The sequence below is a fragment of the Artibeus jamaicensis genome, unplaced genomic scaffold (assembly GCF_021234435.1).
Source record: "Artibeus jamaicensis isolate MK-2021 breed Jamaican fruit bat unplaced genomic scaffold, CSHL_Jam_final contig_354, whole genome shotgun sequence".
NCBI lineage: Eukaryota > Metazoa > Chordata > Mammalia > Chiroptera > Phyllostomidae > Artibeus > Artibeus jamaicensis.
This window is the reverse complement of record NW_026521803.1, coordinates 4,045,021-4,072,922: the sequence shown is the minus strand read 5'-3', so window position 1 is coordinate 4,072,922 and position 27,902 is coordinate 4,045,021. Positions and strand designations below refer to the sequence as shown.

Genomic DNA, 27,902 nt, shown 5'->3' with positions numbered 1-27,902 from the left:
GGGAGTGTGTGCGTAGAGGCTGTCTTTATTTCTTTACCATCACCCTCCCATTCTTTTAGATAAATATTTTCCTCAACTTTATTTATGTAAAGTGCTATCAAATATGGCTTCAATCCTTGCTTTCCATCTACTCTCCCCTAACCCTTCCTTTGTAGAAACTATGGATCTGCTTATAAATGGGGTGTGGGGGGCTAGGACAATTCTTCAAAGTACCCTGTGTCCTCCCTCTGTGCAGACACTGTCGCGCTGGCCCAGGGATCCTACAGCATGCTTCCTGACCCTGGTGTGGGCAGAAGGGTGGAGAGCAACTGCCCTGGAGCTGTCTGCAGCATGGTGGAGCAGAAAGAACACCACTTTTCAGCCAGGCTGCTCTTAGAATTCTAGTTCTGCTAGAATTACTCTGTGTGACTCTGTTTCCTCGTTAGCATGTGGCCTTGGGTCAGCCACTCATTTCCTACTTGTAATGACAGTACCTACCTTTCAAAGGATGGTTATGGGTTAATGGTCAATATATGAAAAGTGTTTAGAACAGTGTCATTCACATGGCAAATGATTAATAAATATTAGTTGTAGTGTGGTTATTTTCATTTTGACTAAATCAAAAGAAAAACAAAATGTACTCATTGTCCCTTGTCTTTCACTGATCAAAAGTTGCAAATTCCTTAGAAATTTGTGAGAGACAATAAGGCAGAAATTGTAAGGATGAAAAAGAACTTATCTAAAACTTTATGTTCATCATTAGTAAAAGATAAAATAATGTAGAAGCATTTAGTATACAATTAAATAGTATATAACTTATTATAAATATTTATCCAGGTGGTATTGAACCCAATAGACATATATTTATATACTGCTATAAATATTAGATTTAATATACCTTGGTACAACACCATTGTACCATACCAGCCAAATTATCTATTCCTAGTAGTTTCTACAATCAGATTTTATTACTCAAAAAATAGAAAGAATTGGAGCAACTATTTGAATAAAAAGTAAGTCAGAAAATAATGTATTTAGGTTGATAATGTAAAATTTTTGTTTATACTGTCTAAAATTAGTGGATAATTAATGTGTAAGACTCAATTACCATAACTTGTAAAGTCTCTAAGTTTCAGCGAATGTAGATAGTAAGAGCCTGTCACTAGATAGAACATTGTTTAATCCTATTGATATTGATATTTGTTATTTCTTTTTCTAACTTGAAATCATTCCCTGAAATATAAATAAGATTTTGTTACTATTTGTAAAGTATTGCTATTATTTTTTAAATTAATCATCACCCAAGGCCATGTTTATTGATATGAGAGAGAAGTGTTGATGGTTTGCCTCCTATACACTCCCAAACAGGGGATACAACCCGCAACCTAAGTATGTGCCCTGACCAGGGATTGAACCCACAGCCTTTGGTGTATGAGATGGTGCTCCAACCAAAAGAGTAACCTGGCCACGATTAAAGAATTATTCTTTATGTAACATTATTAAATTGCTGACATACTAGCAATATGGACATTAAATAGATTGAATACCAGTTATTTCCAAAGTGGTCTCTATTAGGTCTAGAAATTCATAGGTTTCTTGCTAAATTAGTGACATGTGCTTTTGGAATCTAGGTATATCTTTGTCTATATCCACCTATACATACATACATATATGTATATATACATTTATACATATGGTAGAGAGAAAGACAGAAAGAAGGAGACAGCGGAGGGAGAGAAGATCAGAAAAGAAAATGTTTCACCTAGAAATGGTAGAGAAATCAAGAGCATGGATCTCTATGGCTATATCACTCTGACTGAAGTTAGACTAAGTACTAACTTATCAATAAAATATCCCAGAATAGGACTCCCTCCATCCACAGCTGGCTGTTTCCAAGAGACGATGATATAATCTTTGTTGGCATCCAAACCCACCACATCCAAGGGAGAGGCAGGGGCTCCTTCGATCTCTGCATCAGCATCTGTGGGGATACGGAAGGATCCCATTAGCCCTCTCAGATATGCTCTGTCAGCCCCCAGGCTGGGCTCTTCGTGCACCCATTTCTTAGCATGCCACCACAGTGGCTACATCTTTGGCCTTAGTAGAGCAAGCTTCAGTCTTGTGATTTGCTGACCCGCATGACAATATGTGCTTTTCACCATCAGTACACAGAACATTATGTTAGAAAGGGCTCTGAAAAAGACCCATGACCTTTGCCTCATGGCCCTTGCTTGCCCAAATGTTCTAAAAGAAAGTAAATATGTAGCTGTTGAGGATTGTTATCAGAAAAGTCTAAAGTAAGTTGCGCCAGAAAGTCTGTTCTTAAGATATTTATTGTGTAATGTTTAGAAAGTATGAATGGCTCCAAAGAGGAACAAATAGATCCTTCTGTCACCTTCCGATGCATCCCCAAAGAATAAGAACAGGAAGCTTTGCCCGTCTCTACACAGGACACTGCCATTTTGGAAGAAAATAGAAAACATTCATTTTAATCAAATGTTTGTTCCCAAACTAAAGATACTTGTGAAAAGAACTCTGATGCAATACCCACATCTGAGCTTGGCTTATCTGAGTTTAGTAAAAGTCCAGGGTTATACAAGAAACAGAGGACAGTGAGTATTTATGAAACAGGATCCTGTGACAGTGGGGTCCCCTCAGCGGTGTGTCTTGGGCGCAGATACATTGGTGAATCAGGGTTGTTTTTAGGAGAGTAAAAAGAATGAAAATAATCAGTAGCCTTTTAAGTGAGAATGATTAAGAAAGGAGGCAGAATCCCTGAGGGAGGGAGTTCACATTTGCCAATTTCTTGTGACATCTGGTCAACCCTTTCATAATGAATTAGTAGGGGAGGAGGCTGAGACATGTAGGAGCCACTTACCCAAGGTAAACCACTCTTGTTGACTGAATAAACACTTTCTTTTTCTATCAGCTACACTTGTGTAACTCTTACGAGTTACTAAAGCATGTGATAACATGGCAGAAATATTTGTCTGCTTCTGAATTTAATAGGTTCACATTACCTGTGAACAGCTCTAGTCACTTTGGTTTTGAACACTGTTTCTTGCCCTATGAAACCTTCAGGAAATTGCCTCTAGGCAAATGCCTCCTGCATAACTGCTATAGCAAAACGTAACTAACTGGTGCCTATAACTTCATGTAGAATGTCTGTGTGCCACACAACAGGGAGTGAGCATTTTGGTGGGAAGAAATGTCTTTTCTTCCAGACCCTGAGAGCACTGGATGAGGGAGAGGGCCCACTGGTGGTGAAAGCAGAGTGGAGGAAAAATAAAGGTAGATGTGCTGAGGTTAACAGGGGTCAGTTACTGCTGGAAAGCTGCTCAACTGCTAGGGGGACAGCTGGCAACGGTAAGCCCTGTCCTCTTCCTAAAGGCCCATAATATTAACAACCAGCAATCCCTGAGCTGATAGAGTGGAATTCAGTTCACTGAATGTCCATTGTATTTAATAGCTGGGCAGCTGTAGGCATTTAGGGAGCCACTTTTCAATGCTTTTATAAAACTACTTATGCCATTTGTGGGGTGGGCTTGACAGTCTTTCAAAAACAGCTTCTGTTTAGCAGCTGCTAGAAGCCAAATCCAAATGCTGTGTTATGTTACTTCACACTTGTACTCTTGGCCCCCAGCAGCTGCTGTGGATGGTCTGGCCCACAGCCCCCAGTCAGTCGATGCCAATCCTTTCCTTAGCTTCTGCCTTCTGTCTCCCAACCCTCCAAATAGCCGAACTTTTTGTAGGTTTGATTAATTAGGTCAAAGATTATCCTGCTACTCTTTGTATTTGACCTCTGACACTGGTTATCAATAACTCTTTTCAAAATTTAAGTAATTCTAATGTTTATTTGTATTATAAAAGTACTGCATGTTGGTAAAAATATATGATAATAACAAACTCTTAAAAATCTCTTTTAAATTTCATAACTCAGAGGTTACTACTGCTAAGATATTGGCCAATGTTTTTAGATTTTTTCTATATTTATAACTCAAAAGTGAGTATTTTTAAAATAAGAATGAAATGGGACTATACCATTTCATGTAAAATGATTTTCTTTTTAAATATATTTTATTGATTATGCTATTATAGTTGTCCAATTGTTTCCCCTTCATTCCCCTCTGCTCTTCATACCCACTTCCACCCACATTCCTTCCTCCTTAGTTCATGTCCATGGGTTGTACATGTAAGTTCTTTGGCTTCTTCATTTCCTATATTATTCTTAAGCTCCCCCTGTCTATTTTTCTACCTATCATTTATGCTACTTATTCCCTGTACTTTTTCCTCCATTCTCCACCCCCCTTTCCTGCTGATAACCCTCAATGTGATCTCCATTTCTGTGATTCTGTTCCTGTTCTAGTTGTTTGCTTAAGTTGTTTTTGTCTTTGGATTTTAGGTTCACTTGTTGATGGTTGTGAGTTTGTCATTTTACTGTTCATATTTTTTATCTTCTTTTTCTTAAGTCCTTTTAACATTTCATATAATAAGGGCTTAGTAATGATGAATTCCTTTAACTTGACCTTATCTGAGAAGCACTTTATCTGTCCTTCCATTCTAAAAGATAGCTTTGCTGGATAGAGCAATCTGGGATGTAGGTCCTTGCCTTTCATGTCTTGGAATACTTCTTTCCAGCTTCTTCTTGCCTGTAAGGTCTCTTTTGAGAAATCCACTGACAGTCTGATGGGAACTCCTTTGTAGGTGACTGTCTCCTTATCTCTTGCTGCTTCTGGGATTCTCTCCTTCATTTTAATCTTGGCTAATGTGATTATGATGTGCCTTGGTTCCTCCTTGGGTACTACTTCTTTGGTACTCTCTGAGCTTCCTGGATTTCCTGGAAGTCTATTTCCTTTTCCAGATTGGGGAAGTTCTCCTTCATTATGTTTTCAAATAAGTTTTCCATTTCTTGCTCTTCCTCTTCTCCTTCTGGCACTCCTAGGATTCAGATGTTGGAATGTTTAAAAGTTGTCCTGGATGTTCCTAAGCCTTTCCTCATTTTTTTTGAATTCTTGTTTCTTCATTCTGTTCTGGTTGAATGTTTATTTCTTCCTTCTTCTCCAAACTGTTGATTTGAGTCATGGTTTCCTTCCCCTGACTCTTAATTCCCTGTATATTTTCCTTTATTTCATGTTTCATAGCCTTCATTCATTCCTGTTTTGCGACCATACTCAACCGATTCTGTGAGCATCCTGATTATCAGTGTTTTGAACTGTGTATCTGATAGGTTGGGTAGCTCTTCATTGCTTAGTTATATTTTTTTCTGGAGCTTTGATCTGTTCATTCCTTTGGGCTGTTTTTTTTTTTCCTCAGTGCACCTGCTACATAGAAAGGGGTGGGGCCTTAGGTATTCACCAGGGTGGGGAAACCCAAGGTGCTATGTTGTGGCACTGAGGGGTCCAAGAAGGAACAATGCAGCTTGTTCAGCTCTCAGCCAGGCTTTCAGTTACTTCCCCTGCTACCCACAGCAAATTGGACCCTTCTGGTGCTGATTCCCAGATGGGTGGGTTTGTGTACCTTCTAGGACCCTGTGGGTCTCTCCAACAAACTCTCCTTTGAAACTAGGAGTTTTTCCCACCACCTCAACCCCCACAGGTTTTTTCATTCAGAGGTTTTGAGGCTTTGTTTCCCCACACTAGAATTCTGGGTTGTGCTGTCTGTCTTGCTCCCATGTTGTTCCTCCTGGCTCATCCACATGCAAATGTGGGAGCACCCACTCTGCCAGCTGCCACCTTGCCACAAGTCCTCTCTGCCCAGGCTGCCAGTCTCTGCCCCTCCTACTGGTCTAGATGAATGTTTCTTCTTTAACTTCTTGGTTGTAAGACTTCCATACAGTTTTATTTTCCAGCAGTTCTGGTTATTGCTTATTTTTAAATTTGTTGTTGTCCTTCTTTTGGTTGTGTAAGGAGCCACAGTATATCTACCTATGCCTCCATCTTGGATGGAAGTCTAAACTAATTTTTCTTGATATAGTTCTATATCAATAATGTAATTATGGATCATTGGTTTTCATTGCTGTATGGTATTCCTTTGGTAATATGGAGCCACTGATTATACTTTATTTTACAACAGCCATTGGTGAATATCTAGATTTCTTCCAGTTGTTTCCTAATACAATTTTTTCAGCTTTGTCCACTCAAGTCCCTAAAATTAGAATTATTGTAAATGTGCCTGCAATATGTGGTGATGAAACACCCTGAGACAAGTTGAATAATAGGAATGCTGGTCCCTCTATTCCTTTATCGCAGAGAATTTTTTAAAATCTTTTAAATCTCTTCAATACAATCTATTAATATATTACATTATTTTAATTTAAACTACTTTGATTACTAGTGAAAACTTTTCCATAGATCTATGTGCCATTCGTAATTCCTTTTTTCACGATATTTCTATCCCAACCTTTATCATGTTACTATCTCTTCTGCTCACCCTCTCTCTCTCTCTGGGAAATGGTGAGGAAAGAATATAGGGTTGGGGAAAAGTAGGTTTACAGTTGTTCAGATGGAAAATAGTACAATAATTAATAAGAATAAACCCTGTTTCTTGAACTCACAACTGCACACTTACTTTTGCCCACCCCACATATAAAAGTCTGGAAGACCATGTAACAAAATGATAACACTGGGTATCTCTGGATGGTAAACTTATGGATGGTTTTTCTTTTTCTTTTTCACTTATTTATATTATTTTTCCCCCAAAACCACATTGGCTATGTACTTTATAAAATCCTGTACAAGGGAGTACAGCTTTGGAATGTGTACAGACATACGGTGCTATATATACTGATCAGTCTGGTTCAGAAGTTATGTTTTAAGCAGCAAAAATACCAGAGCTCTGAAAAAATGCATTGAAATGGCCTCACACAGCTCAATACAAAGTTTTAAAAAACATAGAAAATGTCATTTAAAACACACTGGCAGTTTCTTAAAGGGCTAAACATAAATTTAACTCATGAGAAATTCCACTTATAAGCATCTATCTACCCAAGAGAAATGAAAACCTAGACCCATGGGTATTTTCATAGCAGCCTTATTCATAATAGCCCAAGATTGGAAATCATCCATTCAGGGGTGTCAAATTCATTTTCACCAGGAGCCACATCAACTGCACAGTTGCCTTCAAAGGGTTGAAATAATTTTAGGACTGTATAAATATAACTACTCCTTAACTGTTAAAGAGTTGAAATTATATTTGGCCCTTTGAAGGGCCGATGAGGCCGATGTGGCCCGTGGGGAAAATGAGTTTGATATCCCTGCATTAACTGGTGAATAGATAGACACAGTGAGGTGTATCCATTTTGTACAATACTAGTCAATAATAAAAAGGAACAAACCATTAACACGATGAACCTCCAAATATATGCTCAAGGAAAGAAGATAGATGTAAAAGGTCACATGCTCTATCCAGAAATGCCCAGAAAAGAACAGTCTATAGAGAAAGAAAGCAGATTAGTGGCTGCCTAGAGGCCAGGCTGGGGATGAGTGGGGCATGGGCAAGAGAAATCTGTTCAGTGATAGTCATGTTCTAAAGCTGGATTGTGGATGATGGTTATACAACTCCATGAATATTCTAGAAAGCATTGCCCACTTTACATAGTTAAATCTTACAGTATGTAAATTATACCTCAATAAGGATTCTTTTAAAAGAATCTAAAATACATAATTTAAAAGAAACTAAATATGGGAAATCTTTTTCTAAAAGTTTTTAAATTCCCAATGCAACTGCTGAAATTGTCTTTTCAATTTTGCCTTTCCCATGTACCTTTTCAGTTCTCTCATATCAACACCTGGTAAATTTTATAATCTTCCATTTCCTTGTTTTATGGATTTGAAAACTGGCTGAAGTATAAATTTAAATTTTAAGATCTTCCCCTGTCTACAGTTAGTTATCTGAAGTCTGGCCTAAACCTGACAGAGAGCCACAACTCTGAGTGTGGGCATTGAGAAATGTTGTTGAGGAAACTCTGGATTATATCAGAGTGCCTGAAAAGTCCACAAAGAAGGCACCAAGGCATAACTAAGGATTTTGGAATCACCAAGGATACTCTCTGGTTCAGGTAAGATAATTGAGAACAGCGGCAAAGAGTTTGCTTATTTGTTCTCATTTAGTTCGATCCAGATGGTTCTGCTAAAGAATCTTGCTGATAACTTCCCATGTGTCTGTTTTCACTGCAATTATTCAGAAAGCTAGCTTCTTTCTTCCTCCCAGTGATTTCTAATTTTTCCCATAATGCTTTCATGTAGGAGAAAATCTAGCACATTTTTTATTTGGTATAGATATTCATGTATCTTTGTCAGTTGCTGGTCAGTGGCAGAATTCAGTGGTCATTTATTCTTATTCAGTACTGGTGTTGCATAGACTGATTGCTAAGTGTTCTCAGTATCCATTTTTCCTCTTTCCTTTTAGTAGTTGAACGGCTGAGCTTTAGCAGGGAACATGGCTGCCCAACCAGAGACTAGACACCCTGGGTTCCCTGACCGTGAGATGTGTGCATGTGGCTAAGTGTTCACATGCAGAAGTAATGTGTGCAGGTCTGCATCTCCCCCTCCACTTCCTTTCTCTCTGTTTTCCATAGTCCATGACGGTAACATAGACAGCACCACAGGGGGCAATGTAACAGTGTAGATGGGATCTGAGACTCTGAATAACCACACTGAACATAACCATCTGGCCCACTCCCCTGGATTAGCAAACCTAAAAAGTTAGCAAATCTACCTGTACTGTTTATATTTTTAGCTTCTGTCTCTTAAGATTTTTGGACTTTTAACAAATGTTTCTGGCTGGAGAGAGATTGCTCCCTCTCCTTTCCCCCCTCAACCAGCCAAATCTTAGAGATAGGAAAGGGCTCAGTCTGGCCTGTCTGTGATATACAAACTAACAACCAGAGCCCCATCTCCTTAGATCTGACCCATGCACTCCAGGCAGAAATATTCTTCTGGCTTAATCAACCCAGGGCCAGGTACCAGACAAGTAGGCACCACTATAGTTTAGAGTCTACCGAAACTATTCACACTAGGCAATCCTAAACTGCCTTGCTCTGCCTTGCCTTTCCCACACAAACTGCTGGAAAGGCCAGAGCAATGCTCTTCCCTAACTCCTGCCCCTTTTGCCCTGAACCAGCCAATGCCAGTGCTTCTTCACATGGCCCTGCACGGCAGGCTGCCCCTCATCTCTCAAGGATTTGTGAGTATAAAACACCTTTTTCCTGAGCCTCTCCTCTGACCCCTGTTGTGTCCACACCTAGCTGACCATCACATAACAGAACACAGAACACTTCCCTTGTAGCCTGGAGGTGTTAATGGTCTTCCCAGTGTGCTCGGACATGTAGAAATAACATTTGCCCTTGTACATATTTGATCCATGCAAGACATTGATGAAAAAAGACTCCTGAAAATCAATGATTATAATAGTTTGTCTTATGAATTAAATTTTAGCACTTTGTTTCCTAGTTCATTAAAGCTAAACCTATAAAAAGCTATGAAATTAAATAATAAATTTATTCCTCAAAATAGATATTAAAGAGTAAGTTCCCAAATAACCCATCATTTTTTTTGTTGCAGCTCCCATAAACAAAGATGGCTTTTCATAAAAAATTTAACATTTGTATTCAAACTGCATTGTTGGTTCGCTGAAGACGATGAAGGTGCTATCGTCAGTGATAGTAACACAATTTGGAAACTAGTTATTTTTGGGTGTTGCCTTCAGTGTTAATTTTTTTGTATCAGGTCTGTAAGTTAATATACTTATGCCATGTAATCTGCAAGAATTTTCAAATGGCTCTTTTATCATTACAAAAAACATGTTTGGATAGATTGATTTGGCCTCATTGTTTTAAATATTCTCGGGTGTTTTGCTTTTTGTTAAATCTTACCTCGAACAAAGACGTAAGCACTATATTGTTCATAATATTCTCCCATTCGTACACGGACTGTGTAGAGGCCTTCATCTTCTTTATTGAGATGAGAAAATGTTAGTGTTGCCCGATCTCCACTCCAGTGTGTTTCCACCCATTTTGATGAAGAAACAGGTGTTCCTGGGGTAGGGGGTGGGGGAGGAGAAGTCAGCAAATTAACTGATCTTTTTATTACTCCCTTCCTCTCTCCCTCCATTCCTCTCTGTCCCCTCCATTCCTCTCCCCAAATCCCCCACCTCTTTTTCTCTCTCTATTCCTCTTCTTCTGAACTGAAAGCTATTTGACTATAGAGGAAGTCTCTAGGGCTTTGAGCCATCCTGCCATGTTTATATTGGTAAAAATACTAGACTAGAAATGAGGGTAACAGTGCCAGATATACAATCTGCAATGCAAAATAAAATGGCAAGTACCCTTGTTCAACAAGCAGAGGAAAAAGCACTTAAAGTATGAGGCTTTTCCCTCTAAAAATAGTTTATTACTTATAAAGTATAATATGGAATGATAAAAATTGCAGAGATTAATATTTTTGTGCCATTATTTTATAAAATAATACTTTTATAATTGTGATATTTTGATTAATAAATATTTCTGACTTGCTTTTCTGAAAAGTCAGTAATTAGGTAATCAATTCATACCTTTAGAAATTTCATTTTATTTGCCTATGTATCTACTTACTTATTTTAAAATTTTCCTTTATTTATTTTTAGAGAGAGAGGGAGAGAGGGAGAAAAAGAGGGAGAGAAACATTGACGTGTGAGAGATTAATTGATCGGTTGCCTCTCGCACACAACTGGGGACCTGGCCCACAAGCCAGGCATGTGCTCTGACTGGGAATCAAACCTGTGACCCTTCAGTTCTTAGGCCAGCACTCAATCTACTAAGCTGCACCAGCCAGGGCAGCAACCTCATCTTAAATGGACATAATTTAAAGCAACATCAGTCATGCTTTGCAAATACAAGATCACAAAGGAGATTTGAAAAATTTTTATTTCAAGGAAGATCTTTCTGCTGATGCACCTATTACTGCAGCTGTTAAAAGTGTTGTGTAGTCATAGTATTACACAGATGTATACTGAATAGTATTATATAGCTGTGGTATTATAAAGTTAATATTGGTCTAACTCTCTGATAAACTATTTCGAAATATAAATTTTACTACTCTAGAGCTGATTATTTTTGAAAAACAATTTTTCTAACAAGATTTAACTCATACAAGTCAGTTGTATGTAAGCCTAAAATTTTAAGTGCAAATTTACATAATTGCATTTTAATGTTTTCTCTTACATGTCCCATAATTTGTGAAGGTCATAGAAGAATATGAAAATGACTTTATGGTTTGTATAGAATTCAAACACCTGTTTATGCATTCTATCACTATTCTATCACTATCTCTTCAATTAGGAGGAAAAATTAATTTTAAAATTATCTTCCTTGTTAATAATTGCTTTATCCAGAGTTTCATATAAAGCGTTCTTTTACATTGAATGTGACAATATTTAAACTAAATTTCTGCCCTGACTTGTGTGGCTCGGTTGGTTGGGCCTTGTCCCACAAAGGGAAGGGTCACTGATTCAATTCCAGATCAGGGCACATGCTTAGGTTGAGGGTTTGGTCCTTAGTTGGAGTGCTCATATGGATGTTTCTTTCCTCTCTTTCTCCCTCCCTTTCCCTCTCTCTAAAAATAAATGAAAAAAAACCACTTAATTTCTATTTCTAAGCCTGTATATATTTGTTTTGCAATGTTGTGGCAGTTTTCATAACCAGAGGTTCTAAATTCTTTGAAGAATCCTACCAACTGCCTTACATGTTTCATTGCAATGTCTACAAAGATTATTGCCCGATTGCTGGCAGTTCCTGGCAGCACTCAGGCCAAGGATCTAATATCTACGCAGGCCCCACAAAGATAAATTCTGGGCATTGCCTGGCAAGCTGGCCTCCCACTGATGGTTCCCAAGCTGCCCCTCTCCTCTAGGGACATGTCCACCATTGATGCTGCTGCCACTGCCATGCTGGTTTCAGCCTGAGCCCAGGTTCCAGCCATTGCCTTGGGACTCCACAGTGTCACAGACTACCCCAGCTGTCCCCACGCACAACTGACATGCTCCATAGTCTCACTGGACTATAAACTTAATTTATTTTGCCAAATAAAATTAACTGACAAAATGAACATATATCTGAGTAACATAAGCAAAATCACATTTTTTGGTAGTCCTTTCCATACATTACTTTGGTGGTAAATTATAATTTCTTCAAATATATTATGAAAATTCAGCTACTTTGATACATAGGTAAAAAAAACTTTTTAAACTTTCAATAGGTTATGCCCTCTGATGTCCAGTTTCTGCCAGCTCTGGTAAACAGATCTGCAGTCTTATGGACATTCATTCATGCTCTGGTGCCAAGCCTGACCTTCTGTGAATAAGAACCTAAGTGAGAATTCATTATCAAGGCTCACCATTTCGGTACCACTGGACCTCTGGCTGGAAATGCTTAATTTCAGGAGTGATGACTACACGGCAGCCTAGACTCAGTGTCTCACCCTCTCTCCCAAAAGACACATCAAACTTGTCATCAAAGTGGATCTCAAACTTAGACGCATAACCATAAGGCGTCACGGCAGCTGGGTACAACAAAAACACCAGTAATTCATTTCTTCTCATCAAAGAGACATAAGCATTTTAGTAAGCACTGGCAGAGAGCAGTCCCAACAAGTACAGATCAATTAATTTATCTGGGCAAAGATTAAGTCTTATGAAAGAAGTATATAGCATATTCACACATCATTATGAGAAACAAATTCTGAGTATGAAAATTCTTGCTTCATTGGTCAGGAAAGCTTATCTATAATTAATAGAATTTAAAGGTTAGTATTAATGCCTTATATAAAATGTAAATTAATACCACATTTAGCTTAGACTTAAATAGTAGAGATATATTCAATATGTATACACTTTTTAATTTTAGATTCTGAGTTCATTTAAACTACTGCTTGTAATCTTAGAACAAATAGCCATATCAATTAGTCATGAAAAATGAGTTTTTCAGTAAGTTGCTTTATTTTCTTTAATAATCTAAATTTTAAAATATAAGAAATGTCAATGGAGAATACTAAAAGGTTTAAAATATTGTAACTTAAGATTTTTTCTTAGAAATATCTTATTTATACATTGTATAAATGCTTGAATCATGAACTCCCCTAGGTTTGACTTTTTCTTTCTCAACGAAAAGGGCTTGAGAAGATAACAACTATTTATTATGGGTTATTACAATGCCAGGCACGCTACATTTGACATGTCACCTAATCCTTGCAAAAACGTCATGGCATAGATACTAGTTTTTCATTTCTTTCGGATGGGGATATAGAAGTTTAGCTAATGACAAGGTTTCAAAGGTATCACATGTGAAATTAAAATTCAAACCCATACCTGCCCATCTCTAAAACTCAGGACCTTTCTCTCATGTTTCATCTCTTTGTCTCCCTAAGATTTCTTACTATTAATTTGAAAAAGCAGGCTAACATTTATTGAGTTCAACTTGTACCAGGTATTGTTTCAAGTGTTTAATATCCCTTAACTCAAGCCTCACAAAAACCCTATCAAATAGGTAACATTACTTACCTCTATTTTACAGATGAGGAAACAGCAACATGGGGAGATTAAATAACTGCTTACATTCACCCAACAGAGCCAGGATTTACACTGGCAGGATGTCTCTACAGTTTGTGCTATCAACCAATACATGATATTGCCTTGAACTTGTGTGTTGCCAGGCAACCACTGGCAACACGTAAGTTGGTTATAACCAACATGGGAATAACTTCTCTTTGAAGCATGTCTTATCTGCCCTACTTCTATATGGTGATATCCCACTGGAATCAAAAAGCAAAACAACTTGACCAGACCTTTCTCAATGGGAAGGAGGGCTGATTCCAAAGCTGACTTAGGGAGCAAAGATAAGGGTTACAGTAGGACTGAGGTTTAGGAGCTGGCAAATCTGTGAGCTAAATCTAGACTGCTTCCTGTTTTGTACCATTAAGAATGGTTTTAATTTTTTTTAACATTTGAAAAAAGCAAAAGAACAATAAGATTTTGTGACATGTAAAAAATGATAGGAAATTAAAATTTCAATGTTTATAAAAGAGGTTTTATTGGAACACAGCCATGCTCATTCATTTACCTACTGTCTGTGGCTGCTTTTGTGTTACAATGGCAACGCTGAATAGTTGTAATGAAAACCATATGTTCCACAGTCTAGTCTTTTACAGAAAATATTCACTGACTCCTGGTTTAGAATAAGGTTTAAAATTAGACCAGGTTACAAGTCCCTATATGTTTCTGCCACTATTTGTATTCTTGTCCCATGATTTAACCTCTCTAATCTGCTTCCTCAACTGCATGTCACAGATAAAAGGGTGCCTATTTCATAAGCTTTGGGAAAGCATGAAATGAATCAGTGCCTATAAAAATGACTTAGTACAGTGTCTGGCACAACTAATCAACACATAGTAGCCATTAGAACAGAAGCAAGGTCAGGGAGCTTCATCTATGATATTTACCAGCATATTCTGAGCACCTAAACCAGTTCCTAGCACACAGCAGATGCTCTATAAATATTAACTGAATAAACTGATGAGTCTTCTGTTTTCTGTGTTGGCAACAATTGCAATTAATTCAGGGGTCAATCAGAGGAGACTCAGAAAGATTAAGAAACTAGAGGAGTCGAGTTGAGCTGGGCTTTCAGACCCTGACTTGGTGGAAAAGAGGGAGATGGGAGGAACATGGATGGTGATGAAATGGCAGTGAGAATGAACAAGATGCACTCAGAAAATTGTTTAGTGATCGATAAGCTAGTCTTGGGGACATGGGGGACAAGTCATAGTTTCAGGATTTCTGCTAGAATACTGTCTCCATATAAATCTAATGATAGGAGGACATGATTTGGAATTTGTTCCTCCCTCACTCCCACCCACCATCCCTTCCTACCCATGGTATCAATGCCAATTATTAGAACTGAAATATTACAATTAAGAACTATTTTTTAAAGTTGATGGAGTAGATCGTCTACAGACGTCAAACTAAGCAGTTAGGTGAAAAGCCGACCTCTGAGAAAGTATCTTCATCAGTCATTTTCAAAACCACTACTTATTTTCTAATGTTTGGAAATTAAGAAGTTAGGATTTGGCTACCTTTTTCAGTCTGATCACTGTAAGCATCTAATTATCTGAACTACCATAAGAATTTTATTTTTATAGCTTCCCATGAAAAGAAGTTTTGACGTAGATGAAATAATTGAAGTTCACAAATTACCACTAATTGGAATATTTTAATAGCTTGCTATTTAACCACATTTAGACTTCCTTTTAAATTGCACTTCATAAATTAATGTCATTGTTTATTCATTCATTATTGAACAGCTACTCTGTGTCAGGTGCTGGGGTTTAAAAAGTGCATCCCTGCCTTCAAGTGGCTCAAAGGCCACTGGGAGAGGAAAACATGTAACAGTCGACACTGTGACAGGGGTTCCTACGGAGGGGCTGTGGATTCACCAGGGACACCCAACTCTGAATGGGTGGGGACAGAGGTGGCACTGAGGGTCCACGTGGATTTTCCAAGCAGAGGATGCTGACTTGGATATTGAAGGATGAGTAAGGCTACTCTCGACAGTCCTGACTCGTGTGATGTGCCTGTGTGTGTGTGAGTGAGGTTAAATCACTGCCCAGGCTTATGCAATGATCCTCCTCATTCTGTGCAGAAAGTCACAGAAGTGTTTGCCTTTTTTAACCCATCACATCTCAGTTTTTATAAAACCAAACAAAGCAATTATATTCAGAAAGAGAACAGTAACCAAAGAATCTAAAAATACAAAACTGACCATAGGTAGCTATTATATACATATTTTATAATAGCAAATATTATAATATATACTATGCATTTATTTCAGCATTATAGAATAGCTTTTTATACTATATTTTATTATTTATTTTTCCCATTTTTTAAAGTCAAGTTTACTAAAGCATTATTACATACAGTAAATTTCACCCCTTCCAGTGTACTATTCCATGAGTTTTCTCTTTTTTCAATTTTTAAAGAAATATTTTATTTATTTATCTTTAGAGGGGAAGGGAAGGAGAGAAGGAGAGAAATATCAATGTATGGTTGCTTCTCATGAGTCCCCTGCTGGGAACTGGCCTGCAACCCAGGCATGTGCTCTGACTGGGAATCAAACCGCGATACTCTGGTTCGCAGGCCTGTGCTCAATCCACTGAGCTATCCCAGCCAGGACTTCTTTTTTCAATTTTTAAATTATAGTTAACAGTATTATATTAGCTTTAGGTGCACAGCATATTATACTGTATTTTAAGTGGAGATGGCACTTAGCAGACATATTTTTAAACTTACAGCTGAGGGGCAGGGTAGAAAACCCAGCATGGAAACGAGTCTCATCAAACTCTCCCTTATATCCTAGAAAAGAAAGCAGAAATGCATGTGAACTGCTTCTTCACTTATTTTTTAGCAATGAGAATAATTATAAAAATACATTTTGAATAAAGTAAGTCCAGCAAACCTACTCTTTACCACAACCGAGGCATACGCTGAAAGCTCTCCTTTAACATTCATCGCTGAGGCCCGGTATTGAGCCGTGTCTTCAAAGTCACATCTAAAAGAACAAACAGAAGTGCGTGGCCATCACAGTGATACTCCTTGCAATTACTAGCTATTCCTTCAAGAATCTCTCTTCTACCATGACACACTGCAAATCAGTGGTTAACATGTTGTGCTAAGGGACTCCTGATGAAGCTACTCTCTCTGATCTGGCTTCCTGTGGGATTTTATGTAGTTCAAGAGATTTACAGCAGGTTCAACCCCACAGTACAGAATGGGAGAAAACCTATAGTCCATTGTCACTCTAGCCTGGGTTCATTTATAATGTTCAAGAAACATCAACAAAATGCTAAGCACATACATTATAGCACAAACATTATAATAAACTGGGGACACGGTCTCCCTGTTGGTCTTTCTCAGGGTGACTTCAGTTTGGGGGTGACGGGACAACATACAGGGAAAGAAACAGCCTTTGCTCGTAGACTTCCACAGCCTCCCTGAGCCACAGGCCAGATCCAGGTGGGTCTAATGCGTTGTTCTGTGTTCTAGCCTCGAAGTACAAACAAGTTATTTATTCCTTAATTCTACTAAGGTTCAGGGCATACCTGGAGCTTTGGCCCACAGTACAACACAAGAACTGCCATTTGGAAGTTACTCTGAGTTATAATACAGGAATTGGGATGTCTTTAATAATGGAATTAAGGAGACAATGATCTCATAGAGAGACGAACAGGCTAAGATTACAAAGCAGGTTGTTTTGTGTCATATTGCTGCCTGAGTCTGTGTTATTACATGTCCCTCCAAGTTTAGTTTCACTTGTGTAAACTATTTCTTGTTCGAATTTTACAGACAGCAGTAGAGTCCCAGGGAGATCAATACAGTTGTCTTTCCTGTGACTGTTTAATTATCAAGCAACCGCATAGCACACTGTTTTCTCCATAGAACCAGCGACTGGCAGAATTGGTGTGACTTGAGGTCAGAGACAGAGCTTGGTGCATGTCACAGGGTGCCAGGGTTCTGTGTGCAGTCCAGCATCACATGTGCCAATTGCTCCGCTCTGAAGAGGAGGCTGTAAATCTCGGAAGGTCAGAGTCATGCAAGTTTTACTTTGATATCTCAGCATGTCATGGTTTTATGTGAACTAAAAGTGGTGAGAGCCTGTTTAACCTTTTTATCCACATAATGAGGTGTGAGTTTTAAAACTATCTTTGGAGACATGATAAACTTTTGAGGACTTAGAAATTCTGATGCGGGTTCTGCTTTCAAATTTTGCCTTGGATTTTGCTTTGAAAACACCCCAGTGTCCACCCTGCCTCCACCTACAGGTTGGTAGTGTGGGTGCACTGTTTTCCACAGCCCCTGGTGAGCAGAAGGAAAGAGCAATTCCTCCTAGTCCAGCATACTTTCATTGCCACCCAAACCAACTTCCATGCACTTTACTGATTGAAGGCAAAAGAATGTGCTAATGATGATGTTGATTTGGAACTCTGAAAAGACAATTGAATATGTCTATTTATGTAACTTACTTTCTTAATGATGTCTAAGAAAAACTCACCAGTATGTAAAAGGATAAATAAAAAGATACAAATGGTGTTTCTCTCAATATTTTTGACTGAATTCAAACATAAGATCACTTTAGTAGGTAAAGCGGGCTTGGCAAGAATCAGCCTTTCCCACTATCCGTAGCTGGGCACCCGAAGAGGCCATGCCTGTGCGGGTCCCCCATTGTGGTTGTGCTGCATTGGGAACAAGGGTGGGGGGGCAGCTAGTACATGGAGCAGTGAGGTGACCCCCCTCAGTGATTGTGAGGCAACGCACAGAGACTCTGATGTCCTCTTACTTGTTAATCTCCAGCGTGTGCATTCCATATCGACTTTCTATAATATACTTTCCAGGGTTTGCATGAACATTTATTGGCACCTGGTTTTTGTACCTATGAGACAAGGGAAACAAGAGGAAGTAAGTCAAAATGTAAACATCTTCACTATTAAAAGTGCACAAGTACGTAATTCTTGTTCTTGAAGGAACACCTCTAAACATGGCACTGAGGTCAACAGCAGCATCAGTTCGACAAAGGCAAATCTATGGTAAACTAGATAAAATGCGCAGTTAATATAACAAAGCTTCTCACTGTGTTTACTTTCCTGTCCATCGTAAAAATTACATTTAAAAAGCTGACCATTCATAACAATGTGGTTGAATCCTGCATATATAATGTTGAGTGGAAGAGCCAGATACAAGAGTACACAGTACAGTGATTGCACTTCTGTAAGTGCAAAGCCAGAAAAGACCAATTCCTGCTGCTAGAAGTCAGGAAAGTGATATCCCTCTGGGGGGGGTGGGCGGTGTAGAGGAGTGGGTGGGGGGAACGAGAAGGAGGCATCTTGGGTGCTGATAATGGTTAGTTTCTTGATTTGGATGCTGGTTACGTGGGTGTGTGCAGTCTGCAGAAATTCATCAAAGCTCTACATTTCTATATAATATGCACTCTTTGTGTGCATATTATACTTCAATAAAAGAGCTAAAGAAAAACTTGACCATTGTTGACATGACAGAGGAGAAGTTTTTGTGCTGGGTGTTTTATTGTTGGCTGTCTATGTAGGATGAAAGCAAAACATTCTTCCTACTAACATTCTTGCATGTTGTTTAAAAAAACAGCATAACTGTATTGGAAGCTCACTATATTTAAGTGTTTTATTCTGTCATAGGCAAGCATGGTTCTTGGCTTAGAAGAACTTAAAATATATTAATCACGAAAAAACTTCTGACAAATAAAAGCTGAAAGACTGATTCTCTTTTTCTGACTGTCCTAGCCCTACTTAAAACTCTCAGCCCTCAGAGAGTGAGGCTACATGGAGGGGCCCTTCCTGAGAGACTCTCGCCCAAGTCAGAAACAACACCTTGATTCTTTACCACGTCCTCATGGTCTCAATTGCCAGTGACTATGATGCCAAATCAGGCTCTCCTGCTTAAGCCATTTTCTGCCCAAAAGAGGAGCTGGATTTTACTTGTTTCCTTTTAAGACACCCCACTTTTCATGCACAGATAACATAAATAACACTAATAACCATAACTGACACAGAGCATTTACTATGAGCTAGGCAAGGTTCCAGTGCTTTATGAACAGATTAGCAAACTCAACCCTCACGACAACCACATAAGGCAGAACTGTTTTTAACATCATTTTCCAGATGAAGACACCAAGGCATGAAGAGGTGAAGTAACCGGCCCCAGTTCACACAGTTAGGAATAGCTGGGATCTGAACAAGGCAGTCTGGCTCCTGACAACATGTGACGCCTCCATTTTCCAGTGTTCTCTATTTAACTCTATTTTATTTCTTCAGACTTCTGGAAATGGTTATAAGGAGATTTGGGATCAGGAAAAGTGGTGGAAAAGGAGAGAAGGGAAGAAAACAATCTTAAATCAGTTCTTCTCTCCAGCTTGCACACACACACATGTGTGCACACAGGCTCTGTGTCGCTATAATACATACAGATTTTCTCTGCTTTTTAAAATGAATCATTCTCCTCCATTTAGCCAAATCCCAAGTGATCCTTTAAGGTTCATATCAAATGCCACTCTTCAATAAACTCTTCCCTAAAACGCCCACACAATATTAATTTTTCCCTGTCTCTTTGCATCAGTGGATCAAATTGTAAAACATTACACTTATTAAATTATGGCTGAATATATGTCACTTCTACTAAGCTTCCAGTGCATTGATAGGGACCTTAGTCTGATCTATATTTATTTCTATTCCCACTTTCAAGAAAAACCAGTCATAGGCACATATTAGGCATTCAGTGTTTGTCAAATTGGATTGAATGGAATTATTTTGTAATGCAATAGATTAATTATAGCTTCATAATTTTTGGCCAAAGGAATAGAGTTCTTTTTAAAAATTATTTATTTACTTATTTTTAGAGAGGAAAAGGGAGGGAGAAAGAGAGGGAGAGAAACATCAATGTGTGGCTGTTTTTCACTAGACCCCTACTGGGGATCCGGCCTGCAACCCAAGCATGTGCCCTGATCGTGAATCGAATAGGCAGCCCTTTGGTTCACACGTTGGCACTCTCCACTGAGCCATACCAGCCAGGGCAGGAACAGATATCTGACAAGCATATACTTCATGATGTGGAAGTACATGTGAAAACAGTAAGTTGAGGCTCTTGTATCTCAGTTCTCTCTGATCTAAAATGAGAGGGGTGGACTGATTTAAAAATTGCAGTTACATGTATGATGTCAAATGGGTACTAGATTTATCAGGGTGATCACTTTCCAAGTTACATAAATGTCTAATCATTGAGTTGTACACCTGAAACTTATTTAACATTGTATATCAACTATAATTAAAAAATAAAAACATTTCTAAAGTGAAAAAAAAAAGAACTGCGGTTGCATGGCAGTCGTAGCAGCATAACCTACCCAACCTTAGAGCACACTGCCAGCCGCTTCCTGCCAGCCCCGCAGCAGCCCCAGCCAGCTGTCTCCCCACAGGCCCCAGCCAGGAAGGACTATCTGCTCAGGGATGGCCTGTGGAAAGAAATCTGCTGGCTGCTTCTAATTTCTAACATTCCTCGTTTTGACGAATGACATGGTAGGGTCTGATCATCGACATGGTATTCTGATTGAATTGGTTTATGTAATTTCACACTTGACTCAGAAGCTCCTTCTTGCTCAGTTTTTTCATGTGCTGTTTTTTTTAATAGTTCTTTTCAGCATAGAGAGAAATATGACACCAAAGGCTGTGGAATGTGCTCCTTGACCCAAAACTGAGTGACACACAATTTAGCTTCTGACCAAACATCTCCATAAAGTTTGAGTTAAAACAGTATTTTGCATCTCCCAGGGTTGCCTCACCTTCTTCGCTCTGCAGTACTACCCGACTTAGCTCCTTAATGACTTTTCTAATGTGAGTACCTGGCACATGAAATAGGTTTAAAACACAAACCCTCATACGCACACACCCCACATTGAGAATCTTCTGGTCTTTCCTCTGGTACCCCAGATGTTAGCGTAAGAAACACCTGTTCTAAAGCAGTGGACAAAGAGTAAATCAAGAAGCAATTCAATTCTCCATGGACTTCACCAAGGCATTCAGGTTCGGGGGTCACTTGAGACTGGCTGTCTCGAGCATTAAGTCAGGGAAGGAAGGAAGGGTGTGTGGCCTGCTCTGAATATGCTTCACAGCTTGTTATTTCTGGACAGTGAAATTCCAAAATGGCCAGTCATCAGCTAATTTTAGAAAGCAAGCTACACCCCGGGATTATCTGTCAAGAGGTTTCTGAAATTCTTGTGCATATTCAGATATACCCTATTTTCCTTATTATTTTTATGTAGTGGCTACAAACAGTTAATGAAGTTCTATTTACTATAAGTATTTAGAGACTAATACTCTGTGTGTGTAAAACACACACACAGCTCTGTTAAACAAATGTCTGGGTACTGGGCTGATTTTGGTAACGAGGGTAACAAGAAAGGCTCTTTGGTGGTGGGAAGTGTGGTCAAGTAAAAGGGCTTCATTCAATTTTTTTTCTAACAGCAAATAATGCATGCCGAAGTGATATTTATCCTGCTTAATCTCTCCACAAAGGTGAGAATTCAACCTTATGTTTTGAGTAAATAGTTATCACCCACTTTAAAAACCAGTTGGCTAAGAGAAACCAATCCCATTTGGATAGATTTTGGAATTACATAAATAAGAAAAATCTAAACTAAATCCGAGACCCTGATGTTGGGAAGTAATTAAAACTTACAAATAGTTGTTAACTATTTTAAAGGTAGATTGTTTTCCTAAGATAATATGATAGAAACTACAAAACTCAAATAGTACATTGTGGATAACTATTCTCTTATAAACAAATTCAATATATAATCCCATAATTAAATTTATAAATTCTTTTAATATGCAAAAATAGAAAAAGGCTTTTCCAAGTTTTATTCTTCCTAAGATATATTTCTTATACTATTTCATTCCCAGGTTTTAAACTATTATTATGCCCAATGACAATTTCTTTAAGTGTCTATTTTCAGATGACTTGAAGGCAATGTGAAGAATTCTAAACATATATTTCAAGTGTCTCTCTTGAGGATCTAGCCCAATATCCACACATGGATTAAAAAACTGTGTGTTGAATGAATGAATGCTGCTCACTAATGCCAGTATGTGCCCTCGTGAGAGCATGTAAATCTCCCTGCAGATGACAATACATATTTTCATTGATAAAATTGATCTAGACTTTGGGCTGGAAATCCAATTAAATCTGGCTCTTATAATTCAGTTCTCTCCTTCTTTTAAAGGGAACTTTCTTATTTTCCATATTTCATATAATTTTTCAAAATGACTAGGCAATACATTTGTATGGTCCAAGAACCAGAAAGTATAAGGGTACGCAGGAAATAGGCTTTTTTCTCACACTTTCCTGCCTTCTTCTCAGCTCTTCCCCACAGTTAACTGTTCTCCTTATATTCTTATATCTTCTTCCAGAGTTCCTTTATGCAAATAAAGAAAATACAGTCCCCCCTCAGTATCCGCAATGGATTGGTTCCAAACCCCCCTGAAGACACCCAAATCCACAGATGCTCAAATCTCTGATATAAAATGGTGTGATATTCATATGTAACCTATGTTCACACATTGGCTACAAGGTATGCCCTAGCATAACTTCATTTCCATGGATCCAACATAGTGCTTGGCATGTAACAAATTCAAATTTTGCATTTTGAAAATTTCTGGAATGTTTTCCCCCCAAATATTTTCAATATGTAGTTGATTGAATGCATGGATGTAAAACCTATGAGTATTGAGTTTCCTAACTATACAAACACAAATTTTTCCCCTCCTCTTCAAACCAATATGCAGCCCATTATGCAAACTGCTATATAAATATAGCTCGTTTAGGAAAACAACTTTGTTTTGTTTTTTTCACCACATATATTCTTTTCTTTCTATGTTGACAAAGCCCTGCTTCAGGGTGGCCAGCTTCACTGTAGTGATGAAGCTGTGTCTTCTGCAACTAACTTTTCTACTGAACCCAAGGCCTAAGCAGGCTTCCCTCTGTTTTCAAAGTGGGTTGGGAATAGGACAGTGCCTCTCAAAATCTCTTCACCTGGCCATGATGAGTGGTGTGTGCTCCTGTCATTTAGCATCTCCAGTAACCTCTAAATTCCACTCATGCAGGCTTGGTCAGCACGTGGGACTGACCAAAGAGCAGCTGCTGCGTGTTCATATCATTTGTTAGACCTCAGGGATTTCCATGATCTGAAGGTGCCTAATGGAAACTTGGAATAAAACTGTCTTTGGAAAGAGCTCCAAGGGAGCCAGGCCCAGGGAACACATGCCTGTGAAAGACGGAGCGAGGGCCCTAACTGCTACAAGTAGAGGCAGCGTGACTGCATGAAGCATTATCACAAACTTCTGTAATTTATCTCCTTCTATTCAGGGAGATCATTCTCAGTTATTTCTTTCATATTTGTCTTTAGTATTAGACCCAGGAGGCTGCAGTTGGGACCCAAAAAGGCATAAATGCCAGCAAAGTAATCATCAAGTGCCCTGGTTCTTGCTTGGGCTGTGAGGGGAAGGGTGCTTACTGAAGACTGCATGACCAGTACTGTAAAGTCAGAGCTTCATGGGATTATTATTTTTTTTGAAAAGGAAACTTACCCAGGAGAGTACACTAATCCCACATAGTAGTTTACTCCCAGAGGTGAGTTTATCTTGGAGCCAATGAAACTGAAGTTGTAGGGTCTCTCAATAGCACAGGTTTCCATGAGACTCTATGCCTAATTCAAACTACTAACTTCATGTTCTTTTTTGTAAAGAGTACCCCAAACTGTATAAGCTTCATGCCCCACAAAATCTGGATCTAACCTTTTAATTGCCATCGCCAGTTTTCTGTTATCTGCTAGCAGATTGTCCAAATTTTAGTTCTATCCAGGGACAAATCTTGCTCTCTAAAGCATGGTTAACTATTTTCTTAGTGGCCCACTAGTTCTTTTGTTGTAATATTTTATTTTTTACTTGACTTGCAAGGCAATAGGACTTTCTGTGAAGTGCCCCAATCCATCCCTACAGGGGGAGTTTGGGTAAGAATGAAGCTGTCTTCTCTAAGCACTAAAGGGGGTGTAGAAACTAGGGAAAGGCTCATTCCAATAGATGAACAGCCACCTAATCATTCCTGAGACAAATCTTGCTTTTGTCTTTTTAGTTTTGTTTAAAAGGAGTCCCTAGGACATAAAAGTCACGTGTTAAAAAAAAATAAATATTTCAACACCAGATACGAAAGTTTTGTAATGAATGGCACTACAGTTCAGTTCCAGTAGTAAAGACAACTGAAAATTGGCAGTACATTCACTTTTTTCACTTTAACTGGAATTCTAAGAGTTGACAATTTGGTCATCTCAAATTTTTCTGGGGAGCTTTTATCTTTAATTGTTTGTTTTTAAATCACTCTTTTCCAGCCAAAAAGTACAATGTAAGGAGTTTAATCTTCGACATACTTTGAGCTCTACCATTGTGGAACCACATAGTTCTGACTTAATAAATAGCACCATCAATGTACATAAGCATGTTTGTACTGTGGTTTCTGTGTATTTAACAAAATAAATAAATGCATGAGAAATTAATATTTACCTCCCAGATATTACTTTGTATCCTTTCAAAAATCATATTTAACTTAAAATTTTAAAAAGCAGGAAAACAGAGATGCTGTGTGATAAATATATGTATTTAATTAAGGACTCTGATTATTCACTTATTAGCAGTACATTTACATTTTATGAAAGGATATTTTTACTGGCAAATAATATATCTTGGAGCTGGAAATTTGTTATTCTTCATGCGCTTCTATAGGAAAGTTTGGATTTTTTTGAAGGCAGGGAGTAATCAGTTTTTGAACAGAAAATGTCCCTTTAATAGGCCAAATTGTGCAACTCTATACTCTCAGAGAAAGATGAGGCAAAGATAGGTTGATTCTTAGCTTATTATAGTATACCTTTGTACCTTAAAGCTCATAAATTTATTTTTTAAACTTCATTTGCATTGAAATATGTTTCTATAGTTCTCATTTTTGTTTACTATAAATTATTTGCCTTGGTAATATATAGTTGGCTTGGGTTTTCATTCTTTGCTTTTCAAACTCAAGAACCCTGAAAAAAGTTTACATACAAGAAAAATTATATGAAATCCAATATTATCAGAGGTAGGTTGATATTGTAGGTGAATTTTTAAAAACACACCACCTGCTCCTTAAGAATGACCTTAGACAGGGTCTGTCTAGTCAGCTACCTCCATTCATGCTAGCCAGGTGTCTGACCAACACTAGAGATGGTGGGGAAGAAAGGAGAAGGAGGCAGGGGCTCTGCGGGCACCAGTGCTGTCCAGTGTAGTGTTTATACTACAACACAGGGTGCATTTACCACTACTCCTGAGGAGAAGAAAACAGCATGCAAAATATTTAGGTCAGAGAATAAAGTAAAAAACATCTTTTTGAGTTGCCTTAATCATTTTCATACTTCTGCTCTCTGTAGCAGACATTCATGACATAAAACAGGAACATTCTGAGTTTAGGGATCAAAAAAATCATTGACAATTGCAATAGGAAGGAAATACAATGGAAGAAGAAAGAGATGCTTATCCTTTATGGAAAGAAAACTCTTTCTGGCCCCACATTGAGTGTTATTTCCCATCAAATCCCAACTTTTTTCTTTTGCTTTAGAAAACTCACTGAGACCTGAGTTCACATAAGTAGAGTTGGAGCTGTTTGGGCTTTAATTATGTTTAAAACAGCAGTATTGCTTCTTCTCACAAAATGATACCTATATTTAGTGAGAACAAGTTTGTATGGTTCATAGCAGTTATACATGTATTTTTTAATTTGTATGTAAATATGTTGATGAAATTTTAACATGATACATGATACAAGGTAAATACTCACTTATATAATGCAAATATAAAATATCCTAATGTATTATAATTTATGAAAGACTATTCTTCTCATACATAAAATATTAATCCAAGCATCCTTTCTTTCACTATTTAAAAAATATATACAAATTTGTCAATGTTTTTGTTGACTCCTGCATATTTAGAATGGTGGATGTTTTCACGAGAGGTACAGTTAACTTGGTTTAATTGGCTCTATGATCAGCTTTGATACAGATAACATACCATGTGACACGAGGTTCTGGCCAGCCTGCTACCGAGCAGTATAGTTTTACATTTTCTTTCTCCCAAACAGTGTGGGAACGAAGCTTAATGACAAACTCAGGAGCATGGAGAAGATGATCTTCATTCAACTTTCTATGAAATGCCTCAGTTTCTTCCAACTGAAAAAAATAAAAATATTATAAAATCAAAGTAACTGGTGCTACTAAAATAACAAGCAGAAACCAAAATTATATATATATTTCCATTTGGAACCTGACTTTTGTATTAAAATCAAATGCACACTCCTTAGTACTTTTTCAACAAATATACTATTTAATTTTTAAGCCTGAGGAACATATTTTAGTTCCCTAAGGTGGACTCTTTAAGGTTCTTTAGAATCTTAATTTCTGCAGAACTTAAAATTCTATGGAGTTTAAAACAATTACGTGTGTTTTTCTCTGACACATATATTTTGATGCCTTCCTCTTTGTTTCTTTTGTTTCTCCACAAGATCACATTTCTTCATTTGAAACAAATCAATTTACACACACACACAAGTTACATGCATTTTTACTTTTGTAAATTATATTAAAGTGTCTTTTCTTACTGTTTTTCTTAGTGACAGGCGTTCTGCCTTTTCTCGAATTGCAACTTTCCTCGACTTCTTCTCAAAAATTTCCTCCTGCTGAAGAGTGGATGTAGACTGTTTTGATGATGTGGAGCGTTTGGACGTTGTGAGTCCTTCTTCACTAGCGAGAAGATTCCTCTGGGCTATATAAGCAGCAGCTTCTTTAATCCTTTCTTCTTCAGTGTCTTCAATTCCACTGACATGCACTTGGCTAGAATATAATAATGGCAAAATATAGATACTGCGTGTGGCAGTGTTAAGATTGCCTGATTTTACTAAGTTCAAAGTACCAGACCTCAGACATTGTGCACCATGCCCAGAGAAAACCTGATAAATCAAAAACTCTTCACATATGAAGTCATAAATAATGATAACACCCATAATAATACCTGTGATAGCCCTGGAGCTTTGCCAAGTGCTTTTTAAAAACATTATCTCGTTTTACCACCACAACCACCTTTTTAAAAAAGATTTTATTTGTTTATTTTTAGAGAAAGGGGAAGTGAGGGAGCAAGAGAGGGAGAGAAACATCAATGGATCAACTGGTTGCCAATGGGAGACCTGGCCCCCAACCCAGACATGTGCCCTGACAGGGAACTGAACCAGTGACCTTTCAGTTGCAGGCTAGCACT

At 38.1% G+C, this 27,902-nt stretch overlaps 1 protein-coding gene across 3 annotated transcripts in view; it reads right to left on the bottom strand.

The window, feature by feature from the left end:
• Window positions 1-27,902, bottom strand: part of MYOM1 (myomesin 1) — a 158,284-nt gene that overhangs the window by 78,582 nt on the left and 51,800 nt on the right. For all 3 annotated transcript variants that reach the window (XM_053664247.1, XM_053664246.1, XM_053664248.1), the window contains exons 4-11: window positions 27,250-27,481; window positions 26,664-26,821; window positions 18,335-18,427; window positions 16,461-16,549; window positions 16,291-16,353; window positions 12,348-12,512; window positions 9,851-10,012; window positions 1,819-1,960 (exon numbers count right to left, since the gene is read on the bottom strand). In XM_053664247.1, coding sequence (XP_053520222.1) covers window positions 1,819-1,960; window positions 9,851-10,012; window positions 12,348-12,512; window positions 16,291-16,353; window positions 16,461-16,549; window positions 18,335-18,427; window positions 26,664-26,821; window positions 27,250-27,481 — 1,104 coding nt within the window. The remainder of the gene's footprint in view (window positions 1-1,818; window positions 1,961-9,850; window positions 10,013-12,347; window positions 12,513-16,290; window positions 16,354-16,460; window positions 16,550-18,334; window positions 18,428-26,663; window positions 26,822-27,249; window positions 27,482-27,902) is intronic.